The sequence below is a fragment of the Pyrgilauda ruficollis genome, unplaced genomic scaffold (assembly GCF_017590135.1).
Source record: "Pyrgilauda ruficollis isolate IOZ18807 unplaced genomic scaffold, ASM1759013v1 scaffold14, whole genome shotgun sequence".
NCBI lineage: Eukaryota > Metazoa > Chordata > Aves > Passeriformes > Passeridae > Pyrgilauda > Pyrgilauda ruficollis.
This window is the reverse complement of record NW_024512543.1, coordinates 2,145,730-2,170,636: the sequence shown is the minus strand read 5'-3', so window position 1 is coordinate 2,170,636 and position 24,907 is coordinate 2,145,730. Positions and strand designations below refer to the sequence as shown.

The window sequence follows — 24,907 nt, the reverse complement described above, 5'->3', positions numbered from 1 at the left end:
ATTCTTTTGCAAAACAGCATTGGGCTAATGCAAAAAATGTAAATTAAAAATTTAAATGAGCAAAAATTTAAATTAAAAATAAAAAGGTGTACTACTAGAGGATTTTATTGCAGGGAAGCTAAAGTATTCGTGTAACTTCATCAACCTTTAGTTCACTAATAGTGTACAGAAGAATTGACAGCTATTTCTGATGGCTTCTCCTAAAAACAACTTTCAAACTTTACTAGCATTGATTTTATAAAAAGAAGTTTAGCATGGAAACTATTTTTGGAATATGACTTGCTGTTCTTCAAGAAGGAGAGATTGTGTTTAAGTACAGTCAGTTGTGCATTGAAAGCAAAATGATGCAGGACAGAGGTAGTATGGATTGGTTTCCAGATTTTCAGTCTTCTTGTTATTGCTTCTCTAGAGCCTTTAAAAGTAGATATGCCTGAAGAGAAGAGCACATCATCACAGCCGCATCAAAGTACATCTAAAGATGTTACTGAAGAAGAGCTTGAAGATTGGCTGGACAGCATGATCGCCTGAAGCTCAAATTTCCTTATATGAATAACTGAATATAGCAAACATTATGTAGAAACTTGAATCTTTCTTTATCTCCTTGTTATTTCTTTTTTCTATATGCTAAATGCTTGTTTTTCTTTGCTGGCACTTAAAATTTTGTGCAACCAAAATGAATTTAGATAAGGTTGAAAATTGTTGAAGACTAATTATATTATTAGAAAGGTCTAAAATTTGTGAAGTTAGAGTTTTCTTTGCTAAAGAAGCAGGCTACAGTGCCAAAATAAATAGAACAGTTATTTCAGCTTGTACTTGCTCTATGTAGTCCTTAAAATAAAGCTGTGGATGAACAATGAATATATGTGTTTTTAGTTACCATTGTCAAAAAACTGTGTATTGTAGAAAAATGGAAAAGATGACAGCAACAGTTATATTTGGTTTATAATACTTTATTGCAGTGGGCACTTTTTATTAGAAGAAAAAAAAAAAGCATAATCCTAGTAACTTCTACTTGCAGGTGACCATAGAGCATTGGTTTATTTTGGCCTAAGATTTAAATTGTGTTCATTTTGATACAGTGTATGTCTTTTAACAGCAGCATCTAATAAGCTGTTATTGAAGGTAGTATATAAACAAACTTTAAGTGCAATTTGATACAGAAAGACAGAAAAGCAATACAATTAATGGGTCTGTTCATCTAGAACACTAACAAAAAGTTTGCATAGCTATGTCTACAGAGGTTTTAAGGCACTTTAATGTTTCAAGGTTGACAAAGTGTTTGAAAATGATTTCTTTTTAACTGCTTAAAGCTTTTCAAACTGTATCTTAATACATTCACTAGCAAATAATGTGGGGAAAAACTGGACAGCAGTTAGTTGAGCTATTTTTTCTGAGGTACGGTCTCTGATGTTCAAGTTCTTCAATGTCAGATGTGCAATTAAGATGCCTTTTAGCCCTTTCAACTGTACTGCCAAACACCAGGTTAATGATGTGGTTAAAAAGTTGTTATAATTTTAGGCCATGTTTGAACTGGAAGGCTTAAGTCAATCTGGCATAGATTTTGCTAATTAAAATTCCAACAAAAGACCTGTTTTGTATGTGGTAGGTACAAAAAGACTCTGAAATAGTGTCAAATTTTATGTGTCTTGAACTTTGAAGACATTTAAAGCAAATACAAGCTGTGAAATTATGCCTTGAAAAGAACAGAATTTTTTTTTTTTGTATGCTGGATCTTAGCAGTTCATGAATAAATCATTTCTTTTGTGATATTAGCTAAGTTGATCCTCATACTGTTTTCGGAAGCAGTCCCCTGCCGGGAAAAAATCCCAACATCTTTCTTGGTACATCTTCCACACAAATGATTCCTGAAAATGAGAAAGAGTATTTATTTTACCAGTAACTGTGCAGTTAGTACTGTAGTGCTGTAGATAAACTTTTAACAATAACCACATACTGTGCCTGCTGCCATGGAGTAGAATTTATAGACACTGGAACTCAAAATATTGTAACTCAATAATGTTTATAAGAGTTTTATACTTCTCTTAATTCAGTACTACTGAAATGTAAGCTCTATTAGTAAAATATCAAAGTATAAATTAATCAATCTATTTATATCAGAGCAAACCTGTTGACAAATTTGTATATAAGCAAATGTGTTCTGCTTTGTGTGGAAAACAAAGGAACATCTGTAGCATTTGCCTAAGAGCTTATTATTAGTGAGAAGATATAATTAAGTTCTAGTTATTTTCTTATTTATTTACCTTTAGGGCGTAACAGTGCTAATATATGGTCACCCAAATACCTATCTATCTACATATATATAGATTTTGATTATCAATATAGTAGCTTAACTACTTAAGCCTCTTGGGAATAAATTACACCTAGTGCATTTGAGATTTTCTTTTCAGAGATAAGATGACAGTAAGATTACTACTAACTGACTTCTGAGAGAGTTCACTGCTGGGTGAAATAGCACAGTGCAGCATTCCCCTCCCTCCCTTTTGTTTTAACCCTTCTTTTCTTTCGCTGCAGTAGCCTCTTGGGGAGAGTGGCATCATCCACACTTCTCAGTGGTACATCAGTTCCACCTGCTGGTACACAGCTACAAGGCTTGATAAGATAAAAATGTTGAAAGATAAGCTTAATGGTTTTTCTTAAGTTTTATTTTCTACTCACCTGGCCAGTATGCTCAGTTTCATCCTTGTTAATTAGATACATTAAGAAGAACCTGAAACAAGCACATGAAGTGGGTATTAATGGAGGAAACATCTCTGCCTGACCTTTTCTAGTCTGGGGGATATGAGGAAGACAATGTCAACTAGCAAAGCAATGACACTACTAGGCATCTAAAGTGCTTAATTTAAGGGAGAAAATTCTGTCCTGAAGCATGTCTCCTGTGAAAGTGCTAGCAGATTAAAAAATCTGTAGAAGTAGAAAAATGCAGTTTAGCATTTCTTTCATTTCAGTGTGAGGAGCAATACCTGAATTAGACATATGCCAAATTCTGAGCACATATGCTCCAACATGTCACCTTGGAAGAGGTTACTATGGCTACTGCATGAGGAGTGTGGTAAATACTGAGCTGCACCAGGAGTTAAGCACTGCTGTTATACACAGCTCATAGGCTGAGCCTATCCTTCCCCAACACCTGAGCTCAGTCAAATGCTGAAAGCTTCAAATAAATAGGAAGACTAGAGAGTCAACTGTGGTCTGTTTAGAGGTAATGCTAGTCATGGTTGGTCAGTTTCAGTGCAGTGAATTTGGAATGAGGCTATGTGCTTTCATTGTGAAGGAAGCAAAGTATACTGATTTTAACAGTTGTCTAATTAAAGGGTAACCTGGGTAAAAAGGTTCTCTATATATTGTATTATGAAGGAAATGGCCATTTTTAATTTATGGTGAATTAGAGGTTCCCATGTAGCAACTAAGCCAATTAGAGGTTCCCATGTAACCAACTAAGAAAAGCTTGGATGTTGTAGACTAGTAAAACTATGGATATTAATAGAAATTTGAATCACATTAAGCAATTGATTTTTTTTTTAATTTAAAGATGTTCAGATGCAGTATTCTAAAGCCAGACAGCTATAAGATTTCACCAGCTTCTCCTTTCATTCTACTGATGGAATGCTTATATAATTAATTATCTTTGTTGAATGAGTAACTAATGCAACAAGAATAACTTCTTTAATATGCTCTTACTAATCAAATACTAACATCCTCATTTACTAATGAAAGTGGAAGAGCACTCTCTCAGGAGTTTGGTGTAGTCTAAACATGTACAGCTCCTGATTGCTTCAAGTTTTCAAAACGCTCAACTGTCACTAAAGAACTATAGGAATGGAGTTAATTATTTTTTGGAGCTTATCTTTGAAGAACTTTCTACAAGTGCCTTTATTTGCTTTGGTTTGGTTTGGGTTTTCTTTTTTTTAAATTGAAGCCAGTTTTCTACGGTCTTATCAGCATTACCAAACCAGCAGAAGTCACAACCAAAACTTCCAAACTAAGACAACTTGTTAAACTGTCCCCTATCCTTCCCCACATCTGGCTTTCCTCCTAGCAGAATAAGGAGGTGATTTGCCTTCTGGTCTCATACTACTAAGGTACCTTGTGTAAGGTGAGCACTTACCACCAGGTAAGTGATGGTAACCAAAGGTAACCATCAGTGTGGAATAGAGGAGGGGAGACCCTAAAGGAAAGGAAATATTCCTCAGTTTTTTAGAATTCTGTCTTGGGATTTTCAGCAATGTGTGCACCTAAATGACACTACATCATAATTCCAATTGTAAAACGTACTTACAGATAGTTTGCCAAGTTGTGTTCTTGCAAAGTATGTGTTTCAAAGCCGTGTGGAGTTGTGTCAAAGTAGTCATTGCCGATTCCACAAATAAAGCATTTGGTCTGAAAGCAAAAGTTGTGGTTACAGATAAATTTTAACTCAAAACCACTGATTGGTGACAATCTAGGTGAACAAGAGCAATGAAAAATGTAATGTGCTTCCTACCTCCATGTCTTCCCTCACTTGTTCTTGCTGGTCTCTTAATTCACCAAAAGCATCAATAATCAGACCTGTTTCAAATAGAAAAGCAGCAACACTTCAGTACCTAGCAGTATTCGTATTGCAAGTAATGTCAGTCCTCCAGTGTTTAGAATTTAGTGTACTTATACATACAGGCACAATCTTGAGAGTGGAAAAACTTTTTTATGCTTTATTATTTATATTATTTATTAATATATTATATTAAAATATTATTATTTAATAGTTCATTTAACCTTACACAAACTCATCTCTTTTGTTCCCATAAATGAAATTAATTTTCACTCTCCTTCTCATTAAACTCTCATATCCCAAGTCTTTTTCAACATAGACAGCTCTGCTCCCATAGCCCACCTTAGACAGTTAGTGAGTTTGCTTTGCATTTGAAGCATTACTCCTCCACTTTCAATGTTTTAAGAAAAGAACTGGATCATTTTGGAGACTGTGACATTTGTAACTTTTTCTCAGTATAGATGTGCTACATTTTTGTCTTTGCCACCAGGTTGCCTTAAAACAGTGCATTTTTTTCCTAACAGCCTTAGAAGGGTTTATGCCATGAGTGTTGAATGCTGCCCATCACCAAGAGGGGTCTTGTTTGCTGTAAACCACAACTGCAAACCAATTAAAACTGCAAATCTGCCCCTAAAGAAAGGAGGAAATGGCTATGTGGCCATAGTGACTTTCTCCATGTCATTTACCCTTTCCAACTGGAAAGTCTCCATTTCCCAGTCAGCTGTGGCAATTCCAGGCTAAAAGTTAGAAGAGTGTCTTCAGCAAGGCTCTCCCAGGTTTCAGTGCTTAGTGTAGGAGAACAGTGATCCTGCACAAGATTCGTCATTGCTGGATAATTACAAAAGTGTTCATAAAGACTGAACCCATGTAAGTTGTAACCCTCATTCCTTGTGCTTTAACTTTGTGTAGTACTTGGGAAAAGGCATATTATGTATGAATTAATATAAAATAATTGCTTTCAGAATTAATGACCTTATAAAATCAGGAATACGTCTTTACAGCAATACTGCTAAATTTACCTCAAACATAAATATGGTTTTCAATGATGCATTATTTTTGAACAATGTCTACTAAGGTAAGTGATGGTACCTTGAATAATGGCCAGTAGGATAACAATGACAAAGAAGAAAAATGTGATGTCAAAGACAATTCGGTACATTTCGTAAGGGTCTCCAGCAGGATCCTCAATTTCATCTCCAATGCCACCACCTGCTCTTACACCCACATACATGTGGAACAGGTAACACTAAAAAAGAGAGAGGAAAATTACAGATACATTTACCATGAACTCTTCTTTTGGATTTTTTCTCTTTTTTAAAAAATTATTCTGCTCTGGTAATTCTCTTGACAATTTAAGTAACAAACAAATAGTAACAAGAACACATAATATCATTGCTCATGTATCAAACACACTGCACCAAAAATCTGTCACTGTCTTAACTAATGTGATTCCACATTCAGGTACACTTACTAAGAGGGGGAGTCAGCCTCAGCTGTTACCTGCCCCTCACTAACTGCATCTTACTTTGAGACTGAGACTATTTTGGGGTTATTTTTCTTGTATTTGTTACTGTATTCAACTATATTCTACTCCTTATATGGATTTCTAAGGTTCTATCTTGCTCTGAGTAAGAAGAGGGCATCTTTTAAAGATTTGCAGTGAAGTTTAGAAATGTGGAAAATATTGCCATAAAAAGTGGGATGTTCACAAGTGGATCTAGCTGTTTGTAGGTTTCTAGATAAATTAATTTTGCAATAGTAGATGTCTGATTTATTATATTGTAAATTAGTTGTGATCTGTGAAACAACCTGTGTTCAGTTCAATGCAGAAGAAATTACTTTACAAAAGTATTGTCATATTTTTGAAGACATAAATCTTAATCAAAGCATCTTTAATAATCTGTATATTTAAGCTCTGTAAGTATTTTGGAATGGAATTTTCTGCCAGTGATAAACTACTAATGTTCCTGTATGATTTGCTACAGAATCTTGTAAACCACCTTCAGCTACACAGTATGGGTTGAAACCAATATCAATCCAACCACAGTCAGTTTTCTGGAGTCACATTAGATATCAGGGTGTTAAATAATGAATATAAAACCAGGCATTAGCAAACACTAAACAGAACTATACATACATTTTTGTAGTGCAATTTTACTGATGGCATAAGATGCTAGTACTAGTTTAATAACACTTAAAAATGTACATTAGAATTGATTTACCTCACTTGATAGAGTGGTTTAAAATGTAGTATAGTTTTATTATTCTAACTATTCCTATACCTATTTATGACCAAACCATAGTATTCAGCTCAAAAAGTTTGGAGAGGTTTCATAATTTCTGTAATTTGCTGTCTAACGTGCACTCAATGTTTAAAAGAAAGTTCAAAAGTAGGGAGGATCATTCTGTGAAGTCAATGATACACTTCTGTTCTGAGGTATTTTATTCTGTTTCTGGTGTAAAACGCAGGGTAGAGATTTTCTGTTCCTTGGGAGATATTGGCTGGCCCCAAACTCAGAATATTACATTTTTAATGCCTGAATTTGTGTTTTCTGTATACAGTAAGAAAATCAAATACTCTTCATACATTAATATATATCTGTAGAGTATGTGCTATTTTGACAGAAATAACATTCAGTGGCAATGGGTAGAAATCAGATTATAAATTGGTGTATTAAGATAATCATAATAAGGTGTAATTTCTGCTTTCCAACCCTTGACTTCTTTCTTCATGACTAAATTACTAATTGTAATTTTGGAGCAGGCTTTTAGAACAAGTGCTAATAATATCACATAATTCATATAACCTAAATAAGGACAGGAAGAGTTTGCAAACATGGGGAACAAATGGGGTTTCTTTGTTGTGACAACACAGCTGCTTTTTGAAGCTCTGACCAGTTTGTCAAGAAATTCCGTTTTACTTTGAGAGTTTGCCATCCTCAGCTGTAAAAGCACTGTGGCACATCATAAACCACAGTATTTAGGAGAAAAATTCAGAATACCTTGCTATGTATCATCTGTTTGCTGTTGAGTTTAGACCACTGGAGAATGCAGAAGGAATTTCAAGACTATGTGTATTTCTAAAATGACATGTATCAAGAAGAAGAACCCAATGGATTTAACAACAAACACATCCCTCCTTACTCATCATTCTGTCTAAAGTATCCATTTGAAAATTCAGGATGACATTTGAGACACATGGTGATGTTTTAGTTACCGTCATCATGTCGTCACACTTCATGTCTGGTTCATCTTCATCTTCACTTTTGTTGTAGAATTTGCGGAAGAAGTTGAAGGCCACCACAGTGTAAAGGTACACTACGACAGCCAGGAGTCCCACAGTAAGCACAAGCTGCATATGGAGACATGACATGAAAATAGGTTGCAATATCGTTTTGTCACAAGAGACATGCCAGCTTGGTGCATTGCCTTAAATATTGAAAATTAATCATATTGTACCTTTCCCAATAAGGAAACTAAAGACAGCAGCTATGTTTGTATCACCAAAGCAATTTTTTAAACTTTTAAACTAATGAGTGTAATTACAGTAACTTGAAACACTAGCTATACAATAAATATTAAATAATAAAAATAAAACCCTTTAGATAATTTGACAATTTCAGCTGGGACTTATTAGGACCTATAAAGACTTATCACAGTGTATTTTCCAAAGCTCTGTAGTAAAGCCATTGCTAAAATGGAGAGAAAATTCTTTAGATAAGAGTAATTTCCAGGTCCTGCCTGTAAGGAAATAAAATCATTAGGTGAAAAAGTTTAGCAGTTAATGAGAGTAAATTATATTGTCTGTTAGAAGATGCAGCTGTGGAGCAGAGTTTACTCAAAGCTACATATTTTAAAAAATGCAACAACCAGTATTTACTTTTTTAAAAGAAACATGAGTATTGAAGGACAAGCTGATCAATTATCACTATGAAGATCTGTCAGCATGCTCCCAAAGCAAACATTTCAGTGCAGAAATCTGCAGCTGTCTTTCAGTGTTCTTATTTACTTGCCAGAAAAGTAACAGCATTAGAAAAATTATTCATTGCTTGTTAAGAATATAAAAGCCATGGTCTTTAGTTACAACAGTTTTGCCAACTATGCTCAGTTTTGACTATTACATTTTTAAAAAAATCATATGGAAGATACATAAGTCACTACAATCATTAAACTAATATGAAATTGGTCATCTTGAAGTAAAATGAATAGTATAAAACCAGAGATTTCATTTGAGTGATGATAACACATCATCGCTTTGTGTGGGTATATTTTTGTGCCTGTTCCAAAACATCATGTGGTATAAAATGTTTTGACAAATCTAGCAGGGTCTAGGTGTGGGCTTAGAATATATGTTACTGCATTTGAGAAGGAATGGAATGTGTATGTTTGAAATTATATTTCGGGGAATTATAGATTTATTAAATGTGAGTTTAAAATAATTATAAAGCTTGCTTTTTTGTTGTTATGCTAGCTAGGAACATGGATTCTTTGGAGGTCAGAGCATGATTCCCTGCAAAAATTTTAACAATTAGTTTTAGAAGTATACTTTATTAACCTGATTTTTGCATGACAAAGTGCCATAGAAGCATATTCTGCAGTGCAGAATGCCCACACCTTTAAGCACTTTCTTATTAGCCAGTTATTGAAATCTCAGTGCCCAGATCATTAATACTGCTGTAGCTATGGAGGGATTGTGTATTCTTAATATTTATCACCAATCAGCTCATCATTGAGAATATAGAATGAGCTGGTTAGGTAGTAATTCATATTCTTACATTTTTGTAAAATGATGTGTTTTCTATTGTGTACAATACTTCTTTGTCTGTCATCACTTGGTGGGTATAGGTTGTTATAATTTCATAGGTTTAGCATGTATTAAGTGTGCTGCAGAAGATATAATCAATGCTGTCATAAAAATGAATGATCATAAAAATTAATTGCATTCCAATATTTCCATTACAACAAATTTTTTTCCAGTACTTTCACAAAGTGTATTTATTTTCAAACCTTTTCATGTAGCACTAACCTGTTTGCCATTGTGAGTGACTGAAGACAAAATAGTTCGCAATGTCTTAAAACCCATAGCAATATCCAGCAGATGAGCAGCAAAGAAGAAGTTGTTGTAGTGCCCAAGAATAGACATAGTTGTGTACCAAGCTAAGTACAAAAATGACTGCAGAGAAAGTGAAAAGTGGCAGAGGTTTAACAGGTGCTGATGTGCATTTTTGGATCCAGAATGTAGCGTTTTTAAGTCACTCAAGTTGTTGTAGTATGACACTTTTCCTATGTAGGGATTAAACAGCTGAAACTTCACCCAACTTTTGAAAATTACCAGTGATGAAGTGGGACGTCACCCTGCTTTTGCTGTTGAAAAATGCTGAGGCCAGCCTCACTCAACAATCCCAAAAACAGACATCATAAGGATGTGAAAAACCTGTATCCTGTGTATCCTAACAGCTAAAGGCACTGGCAGGGATGTGGAAGGCAGGTGTTTCCTGATAGAGCAACCAATGATTGGTAGTACTAATAACTTTTTTTAAGATGAATGGTGCTCTGCTGAGCCCGTGACTAGCCTGGGAACATGTGAATTCCACTCAATCACTTTACATTGTAAAAACTCAGTCCTGCTTTTTAATGGCCGGGATTTTCTACTTCTTGAGGTTGAACCAAAGAGGTGTGATACTGACACGGGCAAGTAATATAATAATTACTGAACTACCTTTTAAACCATTAATTTAATAAATAATGTACTATAATAGCAGTTATAACCATATATAATGTGCTGTATATAATTCTGAGTTAAACATCCTTTAGCCTAATCACAAGACAGAAAAAAATATTTTAAAATGGCTCTGTAATGCAATATTATTTGTGTATGTTTGTTGAAAATAAAAGCAGATGGCAGAGGACATACATGTTTAGAGTAAATCAAAGCATATTCATCTAGGCTAACATACTCACATTGTCAGTGAAAACAACTCCGAGCTTCCAAATGTGGTACTTTGTATCAATGGAGCTTAGCCTAAGAAATAAACAATTTTTGAAATGCATAAATGTCAAAAATAAATATTGAATTCCATATTTATAAACAGTAAACTACTCATGGCACGTCTTTTTTTTTGTGCTGAATGTGGTGATATAGATTAATTGTTCATTTTTTGAGTGATCCAGGTACTTCATTTTTCAGAGTATTCATTAATTCTGAGCACAATAAAGAGTTTCTAAACCAACAAAACTGATGCAACAATTTCAGGAAGAATGATACTTCCATATTCCAGACTTAAATACTTAAGATCTATGTCAAAAGTAGTGAAATGTGGAACACAGATTGCTTAAATTGAGGAGGTAAGTGTTCTGTCTAGTGTAAAATATTCCCAGGACAGCCAAGAGAAAATGTAATGCCTTCTACAATATTCTAAATATTTTATCAGCCATTGGATGGCATGCAAAGGGAAATCTTTCTTGTACATCTTACACATTGAGAAAACCAACTCACGTAGGAGCATACTGGTTTATAAACTTTGTTGCAAGACCTTAAAAATGCTGCATTAAATATTGTTTAAAATGAAGTGTGGCCAACTATATCAGTCAGCATAAATTCGCTGATTTTTTTTCTTACTTTTATAACATAACTGTGTTTTAAAACAAACAAAAAGCTATTTTATTTTATTTCCACACTATAAAGACTCCTCTATTCTAATTTTCCATGTTGAGGAAAAAATCACAACAATTTCAAAATGAAATCCACTTTTATCTTTGATGATGAAGTTATTCCAGTACATAATTTGTGAAACTCAGAAGTCATACCATGACACAAGAGATGCCTCTTCTGGTTCGCTCTCTTCCACTGGACTAAAATCAAGGGCACTTTTGTCCAAACCCAGAAGTTCTGCAATGCGCTCTGCTCCGTATAAATCTCCATACTTGTTAATAACCTAGAAAGGGAAAAAGGGAAGGTTTTGCTCCAGAAACTCCTCAGTGACAGTCACCTACTCTAGACCAGCAGTTTTCAGGAATTAAAAAAGAAGTCCTTCACAATTAACACTACTAGAACAGTAAGAACTTCCAGGAAACCAGGGGAGCATAAAAAAGAAAAATAGAAGCATTAGAGGCTATTATCTGAAAGCTTATGTATAATTTTCTGTCATTTAAGCTGGCATGTTTTTCTTTTTTTAGGGCAATGAGGGGGCTTTGTATCCTAAAGATGACAGTGATTGCAAATTAGACCTGCTTTGTGCTGATTGACAGCACAAAGTTATTTCAAATGTCTGAGTCTAGGAAGGAAACCACAGCCTTCTGTCTTCCTCCCTCCTCCCACCTACGCCACAGCTGCTTGTTCACCAAGACATTTAACACAACAATGACTTCCATAAAACAAATTCCAGTTCTCCGTTATTTCTGTATTTATATGTGTAGAAGCATACGGATATCCAAATTAACCAAATAGTAGATTATTGCTCTGAAAAGCATAATAGAAATATAAAAAGCCTACCTTCCGTTTCACAAATTTGTCCCAGTAATTGTTAGGGAAGGACCTACATAGATAAGGCAAAGATATTTCAACTTGTTAGGGAAAAGGAAAAAAACAATGAAAAAATAAATGAGAAAATACCATGTTCCTGATCATTGCAAATTTTTTTCACTCACTGCACTCTTCAAATTAGGAGAATGATTTCTTTTCATGGGGACAACAGCTGCTATTAATCACAATTTGCTGCAATATAATCTTCCCCCTCCAAACCCCCTTTGTTTTTCCCATTGACAAATATGACTGGCTACAAAAGGTCAGCAGGCTAAATACTATGGCCTGATAAGTATAACAATTCCTTAGTAGCAGGTTAGTCACTGTAATATCATTCATCTACCAAATAAATACTTATCATCACCTCTAGCCATAAAAATCAGACCAGACAATGACTTTCAGAGAAAAAAAAAAAGAGAATGTTAAAGGATAAACATTTTTTTAGTTCATTGGATTACTTTTCAGACAGAGGCTGAACACCTGAGAACCAGTTGACAGTTTGCCAACAGAATAAATAAAAACCTTTAACTTGCCAAGAAAATTCAAGACCATTTGCCAATATATAGCATATATATATACATATATATATATAGCAGTATCCTGGAACTGCTCATTCTAATGATCTTACTGTCTATTATACCCATTTTGAGGAATTCCAGTTAGCAGGAAACACTACAAAATTTAAGAATTTTCTCTCCTTATTTCCTGGAAATAACACTGAGTTGAGAAAAAAAGCAGGAATGCAAAAGAGAAAAATAACTACTTAAACTAAAGGACAGTATTGGTAAAATAAAGTAAATGCTAGCACAAGAAAAATGAGATTCCACAACTGTGTTCTGCTGGGATGTGAGGCAAACTTCCCAATGACTATGCTCCAACTTTTACCTTTCTGAATTGGAAATCTGGATTAAATTAATCCAGATAAAGGCAAATGCTTCTAGTGACTGAAATGGATGGTATATTCTAGTCCAATGCTCTGTATTATTTTTTTGCTTGATTTCTCAGGCTTTTAAGCAAAATATGTCATAGTGTAGCCAGCTTGTGTCTATCTCTTTTAGAAAAATCTCCAATAATTTGTCAGGGTACATCTTTCGCACTTCTAATTACTTTTTTCCCATTATAGAAAGCACATTTCAGTTTATACAGAACACTGGGTACCCTCCAGCAGTGGTTATTCTGATCATACAGTACTTGCACTAAACCTTGAGACTCGGTTAACATTAGAGGGAAGGATTAGCCTGCTCAAATTAGTCTTAATCTTTTGTTTAACTTCAGTAGACAGTGCAACATGCTGAGAACAGACTGTACAGCATGTCATTAGCGATAAGTTGACAGTGTATTTCATTAGTTCATGCTTCTGTTTGCTGAAGATTAACTTACTGGGGTATCTAGATGGGTTGCTATCAATAGTGAAACAAACTGTTGGAAAATAAGCAAGCTCTCCAGTTTCCCAATTAGCTTTGGTTGTAACTTTAATAATATGTGCTAATCCATATTGCTTAATGAAATTAAAAAAAAAAAATCTTAAAAGTTAGGTGCAGGAAAACAAAGCATTCAAGAATTTCCAGTATTTTAGGAATTCTAATTATGGAAGCATAGCTGGAAGGGACCTTCCACTAGACCAGGTTGCTCCAAGCCCCATCCAGCCTGGCCTTGAACACTTCCAGGGCTGGGACATCCACAACTTCTCTGGGCAACCTGTTTAAGTGCCTCACTGTTATAGTAAAGAACTTCTTCCTAATAGCTAATCTAAACCTACCAGTAAATTCCAAAAAGCAGCCTGTAGTCAAGGCATTCTTTCTGTGGGAAGAGAGCTGACTTGCTGTGTTTGTCTGTGCCACTCCCACAAAATGCTGTAGCTTACTGAGATTCTTGGAGTCAGTGTATGACTACTACAGTATTTGGTAATGCCTACAATTTGACAGATATTCCTGTCAGACCTACTCAAATTCTAGAAATGCTATTTTTCACTAGATTTACTCCTCTTGTCATGTACAAATTTCTTTAGCAAGAAAAGGAGGAGAATATGTACACTGTACAAGTGAAATAGTCACTGGAAAGGATGGAAGCTATATTTTTAAAAACTTTATCTTTTTAAAACTTTCTCAATAGAGACTAATATGTGAAATGTCTTGGAGAGACATTTTGAGGTAAAATACCTAATCCTTGCAAACCCTAGAAATGAAAAGGAGGTGGAATTTACGTGTTATCATAGTATTTATTAAATAAACAGATAATACAGGATTTCACGTTAAAATCTACTACTGTAGCTTCTAATATAAGGGGCTAAATGCCTTTCTTTTAGATGAACTAAGTGACAGGTGGACAGGAAAGGTTCTAGATCAGTGGCTTAATGAGCTATAATATTATAAGCAGTTTACAGAAAGTCTAATTTTACTTACGGAGTATTTATAACAAGGCGATCCCATTGTCCTTTAATATCATCCTCAGTTGGTTGTTCAGTTATGTATAGTCCATCAAATTCCAGCTTTCTAGCTACCTCCTTTTCTCTCTTGAATACAACCAGAGGGACCTGTGAAAGTGACAGTGGCCATCTTTGTAATGATTTATGTATTTTTGGTTCTTTGTAACACAAAAATGTAAGACAACTATAAGTGTAAGGTCACACTAGAATCTCCCGCACCAGGCAGATCAATGCCAAGGCAGCCTCTGAGCAGTGGCCACCTTGGCAGTCAAGCCCCAACCCTCCCTCACACCCAGCTTTTTATTGCTGAGCCTGATGTTACATGCCATGGAATTTCCCTCTGGTTGGTTGGCTCAGCTGTCCTGGCTGTGACTCCTCCCAGCATACCTGCTGAGGGATGCACAGAGTGGGTAAAGCAAAGACAGAGCCCTCACACTGTGCAGACACTGTCCAGCAATAACCAAATGTGACTGTGTTACCTGCACTGTCTTAACCACAAATCCGAAACACACACACACACTGCTAGGAAGAAAGCTCCATTTCTGCTGGACAGAATACAGGAGGAAAACGTCTACCTATTGAGCACTGAGAATTTGTAAACAGCCAGGTACAAATAGCTATTTCAGTACTAGCACCACCAACCACCTTGGGACATAGCCCGTGTTTAACAAACAGATTAGCAGTAGGATTAAGAACTTGCCTTTAGGCAGTAGTAGCCAATCACACAGACAAAGGAGATGACAGTATGAATAACTGCCAGTGCTCTGAGAGCAGGTGCCATGTAGCCAGTACTTTCTTCTAAAACAAAAAACACCATGCCCTCCTCTTCTTCCTCTTCAGCAAAGGAGTTCCAGAGATTAGAGTCTTCCTCTACTTCATCAAGTGGCTCTTCTGTCACCTGAGAAAAATTCAAGCGTATTGAAAACAAAATAAACTTTAAAGCTTTTCCTTTAATGACAAATGATGCTTTCAAAGCTGCTCAAAGGAAGATGATAGATAATTAGCTTTAAACATTCTTCATTTGCACAGCATAAGTCTCCACATCATGTCATGTCACTGAAAAGAAAATCTGGAAAAAGCAAATACACACAGTTTGCAAATCTCTCTAACAATGCTGTAGCAAATCTAAAACCTATGAAAAAGTTACACAAAAACTGTTTCTTGGAAGAAGTGAGGAATGACAGGGTTATCTATTATGACTGAATTCAGGGTTTTTGTTTTTTTTTTTGTAATCTACATAGTTCCTGATTGCTCGAGTCTAAAAAGAAGCAAAATTTTAATATTATTTTCATATAATCACAGTGTACACACTGTTCATAACTTTTTATTTCATGACTCAGTTTAGAGCCTACAAATTGTATACAGTATTTCATCAGCTGACATACTGCCCTAAATTCTTCCAATGACTTTAAAAACCTGCCCTTTAAAATGAAATCCCTAGAGGTGCTTTTTTGACAACTTTATCTGAAAGCTGAAGTCCTGTTCAGTCCTGTTTGACTCCCACTGACCCTTTCTTATGTATGACAGTTGGACTTGCACTGATAGACGTGAACTTTTCTCCTTGCTCTTCAAAAGAATGGGTTGTCACCCGTCAGACTCAAAGAAAAGAAGAAGAGAATGGGGAGAAAAGGAAGACTGGCATTGACAAAAGCAGAATTCTACATGTATATTTAAAGTCCATCTTCTCTAAACCTGTGGGAAAGAAAGGAAGCGGCAAGGAGAAAATCCTGAACAGCCATGACATCTTTCTCCTGGAATGTGTACATACAATCTGCCCAGCTTCCAAGAGCTTTTACAGCTTTACCTGCCCTGACTCTGAGAATGTAATTGTGTTATAGGAGATGCATTTCAAGGTATTTGAGAACAGGACTCAGTTATTTCTAGACTGAATGTTCAGCCAGCTGCTTTTGTTGAAGTTTTTGGTTTAAGGAACAGAATATGTAATATTGGAAAACACAAGGTTCATCAGCTTATTACAACTTCCATTCTATATCTAGGAGGGGAAAATCAAAAGGTCCAGATTTCAGGATATAGATAAATCAGAACTCTTCTTCCAGACTTCAGTGTGGAAAGGGGGAAAAAAAAAATGAGGCTTTTAGGGATGGGAGTTCTCTTTATTGAATTCTAACCTGTTTCATTTCAAGGTTGTGAAGAGTCATTAAAGAAATTGGTGGAGGCTGCTGAGGATGTTCTACTTTGTATCATCTGGTGTTATACACCAGAACCTGAAACAACTCAGGTGAACCTCTAAGATTAAGTTTAAACTGTGAATGTATAGCCTTCTTCATCAGTGAGCCAGGCAAAAGAGCTGTAGCCTGCTGTAATAAAAAGAAGTAACTGAGAATAACCAGATTAACTGAAGTCTCTTAATATCTTGAAGAGATATAAGAGAAGAAATTAAAGAAAAACATTCCAACAATTTTGACATTTGAATAATTTTAGTAGATTTTGATTTTCCCAGAACAAGATCAACAGTCCAAACAATAACAGACATATGTGATTAAATGGAAAAGTGCCTAGAAACTCAACTATAAAGGAGAAATTAAATAAATCTCTTTTCATTCAGCCTGAATAAAATAAAAACAGCCTGAATAAAATAAAAATAAAAATAGTACAAACATTAAATTTTTGTATCCTCTGGTACTAACAAAAATATTTAAAGAACAATGTTACCTTACCTTGTAAAACAGAAGAATAAAATTGATGGCAAATGCAACAAATAGAGCAAGAAACCTTAAGTTGTAAAAATTTCTTGCCAAGTAATGCTGAAAGTAAAAAATAAAAAGTAATTAAAGGTAGCCCGTGAGTAATATCAAAAGAAGAAAAATAGCAAGATTTTTAAAACAGTAAATACATAATTGTGTTTCCTTCATACATCAGTTATAATAAGTAAGAGCATTTCTTAGCAGACTATTCCCCTTTTTCATGATAAGTGGAATTTAAATAATGGCCTTAAAATTATAAGTCAGAAAACACTGAAACGGAAAGAAGTGTGGAAAGATATGTTAGAATACTACAAAAAACTACTTGAGAGTTCTCAGAGAATTCAACATTTCGTGGTTTTAAGAGCAAAGAAAAATACAAAGTAGGGTGAAAGATTCTAGAAGTTAGATTATGGAAAATAGGGAGCTCCTAAAAAGGAGCTCAAGAGGCTAATCTATCCTGTTACAAATTACACACAGAAACACTTAATTATGTAACTCTAAAAAGTATTATAAAATCACAACAGACTGACTACAGCAAATCATCTGAACACTCTTACCAAATTTTCCTTTATGATGAGTTTTCTCTCTTAATTATTGAAAAAGGTTATATAAATAAAAATTCAATGATTAAAGAATTTAAGACAAACTTACAAGCATTTTTGTCTGATAAATTTCCAAAGCTTTGAAGAAGTTAGCCATAACAGCCTCTGGTTTCTCAATTTTTTGTCCATGTCTTCTCTTCTTTTTCTTCATTTTCCCCTCTTCTAGCTGCTCAGATTGTACTTCCTTTGCTTTATCTTGTTTCTCACCATCTTCCATGCTAGAAAAAAGGTTAACTAAACAAAAATATCTAGCCAAATGTAGATGCATTCATTTCAAATGAATTTGAGTTCATAAAGTTTGGCTTTAAAATTTAATTTTTATACTGTATGCAGCGTTAGAGGAATTTAGTTACTAACAAAAAACCCCCAAAACCTGGGTTTCCATATATGTGACATAATGTTGAGGCATCAATATGATTGTCTTAAAGTATAGACCCTGATGACATGCTGTTAAAAAAATTAACTTTGGCAGATAAGAGGAGAAAGATTAATGACTCTGAAGTAAATATTTTAAACATGAAGCAAAAAAAAAAAAAAAAAAAAAAATTATGTATAGCTTTTGAATCTGTAGGAATCTCTAGGACACCTTTTGTGTGTCTGTACAAAATATTTTAATCTGTTACTACAATGTGACTGCAGGTCCAGGCAGACAGGATGCTCCTTAATAGTAGGATCCTGCTAAAGCAAGGTAAGTATTTTAAATATTGTTTAGGCAGTCATATATAGGATGACTGGACAAAGGAATGTATCTGCTGTATCTGATAAAACAGCAATAAATAAAAATAGTTGGGTTAGTTAAATCTTAAGTGATCCAATGAAAATTGTAGTGGGTAGTAGGGAAAGCAGAAAGCATAATGATAAGTTGCATAGGTTTTTAAGACTGGTGCTCATTTTTAAATGAAGTTATGGGGATTTTTACCTGAATTTTTAAAAAGACAATGGCCACAGATCTATATATGCATAATTGTCAATGGCCACAAAAATCAGATTGCCATTGTGTTGTCTACTGACATGGTCTGCTATCTTTTAGTACATTTGCAAAATCCTTAGTATATTTTCAAAATACTGACGAGACAAAGTGTACATAAAGTTTTTGAATACTGAGCATTTCTTGCGTTATTTTTGGCCAAATTATTTAGGTCCAAATTATAATTTGGCCAAATTATATTAGGAATTACCAAGGAGTTAAATGGGAATTTTGTAAAATTAACTTACTCCGCCTTCTCAGCTTCTGCTTTTCTTTGTGTTCCAGCTTCTTTTGCAATTTCAGATATCTGCAAAAAGTATTTTACCTGTCAAAACTGATCCATTCAAATAAAATTCTGCTAACTTTAGTTATTACTCTTCTAAGAAAAAAAACCAAAATAATTAATAATATTTTTATAGAACTTTGCACTTTTAAAGTGTTTGATTTTTAAAGATAGGGAGCTCAGGCTATATTTTAACAATGAAAAAGGCAGAAATTTTTCTGTATAGTGTTATCAATACTCTAACTAATCCAGTTGACTGAACAACTTAATTATACACAGTGATCAGGCAAATTATGTGACCAGCTGAGAATGATCCAGATCATACATCCAGATCATATCCTGATACTAAAGTCACCCACAAAGACTCAGTGGAGTTACTGATTGAAACAAGAAACAATATATTAATGTTATCATCAGAAATCTGAAAAATATCTATGTAACTATCAGATACTACAAAACTCAATTACTTGGCCGTGATCAAGTAGTGCAACTGAAAACAGACAAATACTTAAACAACTTCTGCTTACACAATGTTTTCTTCAAGCTGTTTATCTTATCTGGGCTGATGGTTCATTAAGCCTTTATTGGCACACCACACAACCCTCTTTAGTGTTGTGTTTACAGCATTCCATTGAGATAAGGAAAAACCAGTACACAGTTTTACAGATGGCTAACTGAAGCAAAGAAGCTGCAGGGGGCCTGGATTCAAACACCTTTAGGCTTGGTGTTACAAGGTCAAAGTAAACTCATTTCAAATGCAGTTTTAGTATCTAAGCTTCAATGGAAGTCCAAGAGATGCAGGCCTTGACTCAGAAAGAAATCTAAAGGGCTGAAATTTGTCTCCATTCCCTTTTGCAAAAACCTGTCCTAACTCTTAATCCTCTTCTGTATTCTCTTGAAGTGCTTAGAGAGCAGTTGTCTCTTGGTCCTACATTTCCAGTTAACACATATGTACACTCATCTAAAATTTCTGCCACTACTCATCTGGATGCCTATCTCTCACAAGTACGTGGGAAAAGGACATAGGAATGAATTTATTAAGTTGATCTTCCCTTGTGTATCTCACATATTATCTGTGGAACTTCACCTAGTAAACAATGCAGGTGTAACTCTTTCTCAAATAATCTCCCCTAAGATCTCAAGCTGGTGGAGGGTAATTGAGAGATCATTTGATGACGCCTGGTTCTTTCAATGGGTGGGTGGTAGAAGAATGAATAAATCCCTATATGCTCTTTCAATTTTCTCTTTTCTAGGCTGAAGAACCTTAATTTACTTAATTCCATATAAGAGATTTGTTCCATATCGAGTTTTAACAGCTCATTGATCTTCACTGAATCTTTTCCAGTTTTATCACACTCTTTTTGAACTGACGGAACCTGGTCTTCAAGACACAGATTAATTAAGATTCACGGAGCATAATAATGTGAGGGCTTCCTCTCTTCCTTTCTCAACAATTCAAAATTTCGGTTTGCTTGATTGACGTTATCATTTAACTGATAATGTTGTACAACTCAGTTGTATTCCCAAGATTTCATACTTGAACAGTAACAATGAGATCAAAATGAAGCATTTTACAGATAAAATTATAATTTTCCTCCTGTATCCATCACTTTCCCGATTTCTGTTATTTTAACTTCACAGTTAGCTTTTTATTTTATTGCTACCAATAATTAGATTTATCAGCAAACTGTTATGTCACTACTACTTTTCTAATTTGTGAACCCACATAACTCTCAGATTCCTGTAGACCCTTACAGTAAATGCAAACTCCTGAAAGTCTTCATCATATGTGATTCTGTAGGTTATTTTTCAGTGTCTCTGGCTATATGGTAAATGTCACTGACCTCGTCAGTACACTTTTCCAGTATATAGACCTGATTTTCTATTTCTATCCATTTGTGTGAATTTTATCATTGCAGATGCCTAAGATAGTGATTTCCTGAAGGGAAGTTTTGATTCTTACATTGCTGTTTCTGCTTTGAGCTCCACTTATTCTTTATATCCACTTCTCTAACTAGATTATGTGAGCATTTATATACGCAATGTGAAATGAACAGCCATTCCAGTAATACAGAATTAGTGCAAACATTGCTTTGGTAAGTTGCACTAGATAACATATCAAAGGTAAAAACTGGATAAATTGCATAACTGACTTCACAGTAAATGACTCAAACTATCTGCAAAAATTACAGAGCGTTTTCATCAGTAATATCAAACACATCTGTAAGAAATGTATAAATCAAAATTAAGCAAAACATATTCTAAAGTGTTTATTCAGATCTGAGTGAAAATACTTACTTCAACTATTGAAGAAAATTGTAATGTGTTTACTTATACCTGCCAAGATTCTCGTGTTAAAATAGTTATTTTTAAATACCAACCACATTATATTTATGCTAAATGAGACAGGATTTTAATAGACTGTAATTTTAAAGTCCACACATTAAAATGGTTTAATAAACACACAAGAAAAACAAATGCAAAAAATTTAGTTTCATTTAGGCAAGAACCAGAATCTGGAGAAAAATATACAAGTTAGAGAAAATAATGCCCTAAGAAGTTGCACAGTTTAGATTTATCTTGAATATATCTGGAAAGTATATCATAAAGAGGTGGGTTAATGATGAGAGAAAAGATGTTTTTGAATAACAAGTAGAAACAGACCTGAGATGTAGGGTGAAACATACTGTCTTCCAAATATGATAAATAAATTGGTTTTGGCATTTAGTTCTATCCATTTTTACACAGAAAAATATTCTCTTTAGTCCAGCTGAATTGAACAAACTATATTCCTTATAAACCAGAATAAGAGTAAATAATTACATGATAAACATTAAACTAACAATAAATTCAGGCAAATATATTTCAAATAATAAGGAAAAAAGGATACTATGTTGCATGTAAAGCATAGGCATTATTATGGAGTTGTATAAGTTGTAAAAGTAATTGAAGTATACTATGAAAAAATGCGGTATCCAGAATAAACAACACCATAAATCATTTAAAGCAAAAACTGTGACTAGAAATTTGCTAGCAGTTTATGTCTTGAATAAAGTCCAAATGAGCAGTAACAAGAGTAACAATATACTGCACTGAAATCTAAACACTGAAACACTGAAATTTCCTGTTGGTTTTTAAATATGTAGAGATTATAAAGGAAGTTCTAACTGATAATATATATTAATCAGTTAAATATAAAATAAATATCTTGTTAACATTCAGTAGTTTATTATTGCAATTATAATTATTAATATTATCTTAAATACAAAATCGCTTTAATTTACCTGTAATCTTTTTTTCTTATGAACTGTGTTTTCCAGAGGTGTTTGGATCTCAGTACCAAGGATTTCTGCAATATCTCCAAGTCCAGCATCATGACCATGTTTTGATCCTTCTTTCTTTGTAGGAATGCCAAAAATGTCTGCGATTATGTCAGTTTCTCCCTTTTCACTCTTCACAAACTCCCCAAGTTCAGCTCTTATGCCATGCTCAGCACCTTCAGCTTTTTCTGCTTCCATAACATCATCATGGATTCCAAACTGTGTTGGATCAGGCATATCCCCTAATATTTTTGTAACTTTTATGTTTTTGGCTCCTTCAACCAGGCCACCCCCAAATACAGTGCTCCAAAGAATCTGGAATATCCCCCACACTATAGAAAAGAACATTTGGAATGTCCCTACAAATAGGATCCAGAAAAAGGAGAAAAACACTTTCACCATCTCTTTTATTGTCATCTTTTTTACTTTCCTGTATTGTTTACGAAGGTTCTTCACAGTGACCATTTTCAAAAAGTTGGCAACATTCTTCTTCACTGCAACACAGGCCACTGCAAAAGCTGAAGCAGGTTCCAGGGACTTCTCTTCTTCCTCATCATCTCCAATATCCACTACATAAGCAGGCTCTGCCTCTTCCTCCTCCTCAGGCCTCTCAGATGAATCTGTTTCAGAGATCTGCGATGCTAACTGCATTTCAAAAATCGTGTCTTCACAGAAATTCACAAAGAGTTCCATTTTTTCTTGCTCTCCACCTTCATTTACAACATCAAATATGAACTGTCTTTTAGATTCCTTCACCTGTGGCTTCTCCCACTGCATTCTACTGGATTCACTGATTTCAAAGTAAACTCTTTCTATTTTTTTGGCCCCACCCATTATTTCAATACGGCCAAGGTATGGTTCAAAGTAATTAAGAACACTTTCTGCAGGCTCAAGTAAGCTCTGAAGGCGTGGATCATTAGGCATGTGCTCTGAAAGGTTTGTTAGCAATACTACCACATTAAATCCAATGTCTTTGGCTGGTTCGTGGAATCTTTCCACAAAGTCAATATAATTAAACATGTCATTTTCATCAGCTTCTGTACAGGACAGCAGGAATTCAATCTCTGACTGTATGTATTGCTTTTGAGCCTCCATTGATTTCTGAAATTCCTTCTTGGAAATGATTCCTTTACCATCTGGATCATACTCTTTGAAAGCATCTGAATTAGTCAGATCTTTTAACTTCAGGAACATGTCAAAGAACTTCAAAATCATTTCTACATTGCTAGATGATTCTACAAGCGTGTCCACCATTTGTTTTCCAATAGTTCCATTTACAACGTTACCTAAGTAGTGTGTTATAATAGAAAGTTATTTGACAACTACATTTTAAATAATGACATTTCATATTTGTGATGAAAACAGAACAAAAATGTTCTTAAATATTAGTATTTTTTCTTCAAACATGCTTTTCTCATGCAGGCCTTTATTTCATGACTATGTATATTCCAGAATAATTCTTAAATAAACGTGAAGACTCTTTCCCCAAAGATTAAATAAAGGCAATTAAAAAGCAATTTAGAAAGATGAACATAATAATTGTTCTTTACACTAGGAAGTGAGAATAGTGCTTTACACTAGGAAAGGGAGATAATCATATTTGACCATAAAGAAAAACAGGTACAACCTTCAAGCAGTGACAAGAGCATCACTACCATATCCTTTAGTAGATCTAGCAGTTCCTTAAGCAATTCAATCTGAGCAGAGTCCTAATAAAAAAAGACCAGAAAAGGACTGTAAGATTGTTTTTAATTTGTGTTTATATGGAAAACTAGATAAATTTAGAGAGAAATGCTATTAAAGGTGATCAGCTAAATTTCGTTTGCATTATTCAGCAACATTTCATTGTCATTTTATTATGATTGCTATCAGAAGTCTAATACAAGAAGCAACTTACTGCAGCAGAGGTATTAACACCATAAACTTAAGCTTTAATAAAGCATTAAGGAATACCAAAGTGGCGGTAAGGGACAGCAGAAACAAACAAACAAAAAAAATTGGTGTTGCTACACAGATCTGAAAGTATCTCTCTCAGAAGAAATCCTTCATTTTTTCCTTCACTGGTAATATTTAATGCATAATGTATTACCACTCAAAGAGGACTAGAACTGTTTTGTTTAATTACAAAACATGGTAAGTCTAATGTAGATTTGTGTTTGACATTAAGGCCCTAAATACTATTCTCAAAATTCTCTTATACTTCTATAGGGGTGGGAAGAAATTTTGTAAGAGGACAGCAGAGACACTGAATAAGAAAGGAAATTACTCTCTGCACTGTTGCATTCAGTGCAGAGCTTGAGTGCATGGGTACATTAAGCAGAAGCCACAGAAGAACACAGAATCCTGATGTGGAGTGGGACTGTGCCCTGTAGAGTGAAATGAACGCTGCCTGTGGCCCCATGCTCAGTGTCTTTGATTAATTAACTGGATAAGTTGACCAAATATCACACTCCCTCCCTGTCTGGGTCTTTCTCAGCTTTTCTCTTGGCCCGCTTATGTTCAGTGCTTTTAATGTTGTTTCTGCTCTGACAGATCCT

At 34.6% G+C, this 24,907-nt stretch overlaps 2 protein-coding genes across 6 annotated transcripts in view; one reads left to right on the top strand and one right to left on the bottom strand.

The window, feature by feature from the left end:
• The window catches only part of AVEN (apoptosis and caspase activation inhibitor), an 86,151-nt gene extending 85,293 nt beyond the window's left edge, over positions 1–858 (top strand). The window contains exon 6 of the mRNA XM_041459928.1: positions 410–858. Coding sequence (XP_041315862.1) covers positions 410–528 — 119 coding nt within the window. The 3' untranslated portion in view covers positions 529–858. The remainder of the gene's footprint in view (positions 1–409) is intronic.
• A 76-nt stretch (positions 859–934) lies between these two features.
• RYR3 (ryanodine receptor 3) overlaps positions 935–24,907 on the bottom strand; it is a 195,150-nt gene continuing 171,177 nt past the window's right edge. For 4 of the 5 annotated variants that reach the window (XM_041459923.1, XM_041459925.1, XM_041459924.1 and 1 more), the window contains 17 exons: positions 23,998–24,079; positions 22,335–23,656; positions 19,016–19,074; positions 17,850–18,018; positions 17,172–17,258; positions 15,194–15,391; positions 14,471–14,601; positions 12,039–12,081; positions 11,354–11,481; positions 10,508–10,568; positions 9,573–9,719; positions 7,764–7,898; positions 5,636–5,792; positions 4,502–4,566; positions 4,298–4,398; positions 2,677–2,728; positions 935–1,865 (listed from right to left, as the gene is read on the bottom strand). In XM_041459923.1, the coding sequence (XP_041315857.1) occupies positions 1,770–1,865; positions 2,677–2,728; positions 4,298–4,398; positions 4,502–4,566; positions 5,636–5,792; positions 7,764–7,898; positions 9,573–9,719; positions 10,508–10,568; positions 11,354–11,481; positions 12,039–12,081; positions 14,471–14,601; positions 15,194–15,391; positions 17,172–17,258; positions 17,850–18,018; positions 19,016–19,074; positions 22,335–23,656; positions 23,998–24,079 (3,033 nt within the window). In that variant the 3' untranslated portion in view covers positions 935–1,769. Of the gene's footprint in view, positions 1,866–2,676; positions 2,729–4,297; positions 4,399–4,501; positions 4,567–5,635; positions 5,793–7,763; positions 7,899–9,572; positions 9,720–10,507; positions 10,569–11,353; positions 11,482–12,038; positions 12,082–14,470; positions 14,602–15,193; positions 15,392–17,171; positions 17,259–17,849; positions 18,019–19,015; positions 19,075–22,334; positions 23,657–23,997; positions 24,080–24,907 lie in introns of those variants that run through there. The other variant, XM_041459926.1, reaches the window with a different exon arrangement.